We start from the raw sequence: 3,066 nt of genomic DNA on the forward strand, positions 1-3,066 counted from the left end.
CTTGAAAAACGAGGACATCTGAGATGTATGGGAGTGGAATGCCTCATCCTGGGAGCAGATGCAGTGGAGGCAAAGAAATTGGGAATAGGGGATGGCATTTTTGCAGGAAGGTGGGTGGGAGGAGGTGTATTCTAGGTAGCTGTGGGAGTCGGTGGGCTTGAAATGGATATCGGTTTCTAGGTGGTTGCCGGAGATGGAGACAGAGGTCCAGGAAGGAGAGGGAGGTATTAGAGATGGTCCAGGTGAACTTAAGGTTGGGGTGGAAGGTGTTGGTGAAGTGGATGAACTGTTCGAGCTCCTTGTGGGAGCACGAGGCGGCCCCGATACAGCCATCAATGTAACGGAAGATGATGTGGGGTTTGTATCGGTGCCTCCTCGTGCTCCCACAAGGAGCTCCAACAGTTCATCTACTTCACCAACACTTTCCACCCCAACCTTAAGGGGGGTTGGTGGGGATGGGTCCAATTTGACTCTTTCCTCTTTGGTCGCTGCACCACAGATCTCTCTGTCAGTTGTTCCAGTTCGTTGGTTGTCTCATTGGGCTCACTGCTGACATCCCTACGCCTCCAATTCTCACCTTCAAACAACCACCAAACCTTAAACAGATCATCGTTTGCAGCAAACCACACAGCTTTCAGGAAAACATAGACCACAACACCACACAAACTCTGCCATGGCAACCTCTGCCAGATCATCGACATGGATATTACAATCACACGTGAGAACCCACCCACCATGTACATGGCAGATACTCATGTGACTCGGCCAATGTTATCTATCTCGTGCGCTGCAGGCAAGGATGCCCTGAGGCATGGTACATTGGCGAGGCCACGCAGATGCTATGACAACAGATGAATAGACACTGTGCAACAATCACCAAACAGGAATGTTACCTCTCAGTCTGGGAACACTTCAGCGGTGAAGGACATTCAGCCTCCAATCTTAGGGTAAGTGTCTTCCAAGCAGCCTTCGAGATACCCAACACAAAATTGCCAAGCAAAAACCGATAGCCAAGTTCCATAGCCACAAAGACTGCCTCAACCGTGATCTTGGGTTCATGTCACGCTACATATGACCCCACCACACTTCTGTATCTGTAAAATCTTGCTTACTGACACCATCACCTTGATAAATTATGATCTCTGTACCTTAATTAGTTCACACAGTATTGGATAATTTATTACTTTGTTAGACCCTCAGCACGCGACTCTTATACCTATCATGTTATTCTAGTCCTTTGGTTTGTCTCCAGTACCACCTTATTTTTAATTTGTTGCAATTATCTCTCTGCCATATTTAACCGAATTATAGGTCATCCCTTCACTTATTATTCAGCTGTTGACACTTTACTCACTGTCTAACACTCCTGGTCACCTACAGAGACTTATTATCTGACACTCTGCTCACACTATTTGTATGATCTTTTGATCTCTCAGACCTTGATTTCTCTGTCTATAAACTCTATGGCTACGTGCTCTTCTCTCAGTGCACCTGACAAAGGGGCTGAGCCCTGAAAGCTTGCGAGTTCAAATAAACCACTATAACCTGGTGTCAATAAATGCAGGAATAAAAACAAAGTTGCTGGAAAAGCTCAGCAGATCTGGCAGCATCTGTGAAGGAGGAAACAGAGTTAATGTTTCGGGTCCGGTGACCCTTCCTCAATAAATGCTGAGCTGGAAAAGCACAGCATGTCAGACAGCATCCCAGGAGCTGGGAAGTCAGCGCTTCAGGCCAAAACACTTGGTCAGGGATGGGGAGCCCAGAAATAAATAGAGGGAAGGGGCGCTGAGGCTGAGGGAAAGAGGATAGTTGAGATGGAGGGTCTAGGCCCGAAACGTCAGCTTTCCTGCTCCTCTGATGCTGCTCGGCCTGCTGTGTTCATCCAGCTGTACACCTTGTTATCTATAGTTGAGATGGATACAGGTCGGGGGTTACTGTGGTTGGTCAGTGGGAAGGGTGGAGCTGATAGGTGAGCAGGAAAATGGACAGGCTGGGGGAGAAGAGATTTTGAAGCTGGTGACGTCAATATTCAGGCCATTGGGCTGTAAGCTCCCAAGGTGTCGTGTGACTTCTGAGTTAAGTGGATTGACCTCTCAATTTTAACTGGAGACACCCAGACGTTCACAGTGCACACTTCTCTTTTTTTTTGCTCTCTCTCCTTTTTCCCCTTCCCGGCACTGACCTAGTACCCTTGCTGGCGGCCGAGCTCTGACACAAGTGAATGCGAAGCTCCCTCAGGTGCTGACTTAACTTTGAGCCGATGCCTCTCGCCGCTGCTGCCGCCGCCGCCATCTTGGATAAACCGCGCCTCCCCCACGGTCGACCACCTGCCAATCCAAAACGACCGCTGCCTTGATTGACTAAGAGAATTCACCAATCCGCACCGGGAGGCCGCCCTGGCAGCCAATCCATGATGAGGGGCGGATACTACGGATGGATTGACGTGCAAATTAACCAATAGACATGAGGAATGTGCCGCGCCGTAACCAATAAAGGTTGAGGCGAAAGAGGCGCGGTCACAAGGATGAGTGACATCAAATAGGCCAATGAAATGTGGGAATCTCTGTACGGATTTACCAATCACCGCGGGTCCTGCGTTTTTCGGGGGATTGTGGGATAGGCCTCTGGAGTTGGGAGGACTCCGAGTGTTTGGTGATCTCTGGCGGGATCGATTTCCCAATTTGTTGTGATCGAGTGGATTAGGAACGGATCCAAGATGCCGGAAAGAGACAGTAAGTGACCGGCGCTGCTCAGCTTCCCGTTGGAGATGGTGGGGATTGATGAGGCCGAGGCCTGGAGCTGGAGTTGGCGCACAGGCCCGGACTGCTTGCCGAGGCCTGGGCTGTGTAGCTACAGCGGCCCGGTGACGGGGTGTACGGCCCATCCTCGGCTGCGCAGTAACCCCGAACCCTCTGAGTGAGCTGGTCGCGGATTCAAATCCCATTCCAGAAACTTGGAGCAAAATCCAGCCTGACACTCGTAATACAGGGCTGAGGGAGCGCCGCACTGTCAGACAGTACTGAGGGAGCGCCGCACTGTCGGAGGGTCGGGGCTGAGGGAGCGCCG

The 3,066-nt window shown here is 50.8% G+C and overlaps 2 protein-coding genes across 2 annotated transcripts in view; one reads left to right on the forward strand and one right to left on the reverse strand.

Moving 5' to 3' along the window:
• Positions 1-2,327, reverse strand: part of ndufa2 (NADH:ubiquinone oxidoreductase subunit A2) — a 197,232-nt gene extending 194,905 nt beyond the window's left edge. Inside the window, exon 1 of the mRNA XM_020513691.2 lies at positions 2,183-2,327. Coding sequence (XP_020369280.1) covers positions 2,183-2,292 — 110 coding nt within the window. The 5' untranslated portion in view covers positions 2,293-2,327. The remainder of the gene's footprint in view (positions 1-2,182) is intronic.
• Positions 2,328-2,549: 222 nt separating this feature from the next.
• The window catches only part of LOC125484513 (protein Red-like), a 4,841-nt gene continuing 4,324 nt past the window's right edge, over positions 2,550-3,066 (forward strand). The window contains exon 1 of the mRNA XM_048603495.1: positions 2,550-2,732. Coding sequence (XP_048459452.1) covers positions 2,717-2,732 — 16 coding nt within the window. The 5' untranslated portion in view covers positions 2,550-2,716. The remainder of the gene's footprint in view (positions 2,733-3,066) is intronic.

This window comes from Rhincodon typus, chromosome 12 (genome assembly GCF_021869965.1).
Source record: "Rhincodon typus isolate 14 chromosome 12, sRhiTyp1.1, whole genome shotgun sequence".
Lineage (NCBI taxonomy): Eukaryota > Metazoa > Chordata > Chondrichthyes > Orectolobiformes > Rhincodontidae > Rhincodon > Rhincodon typus.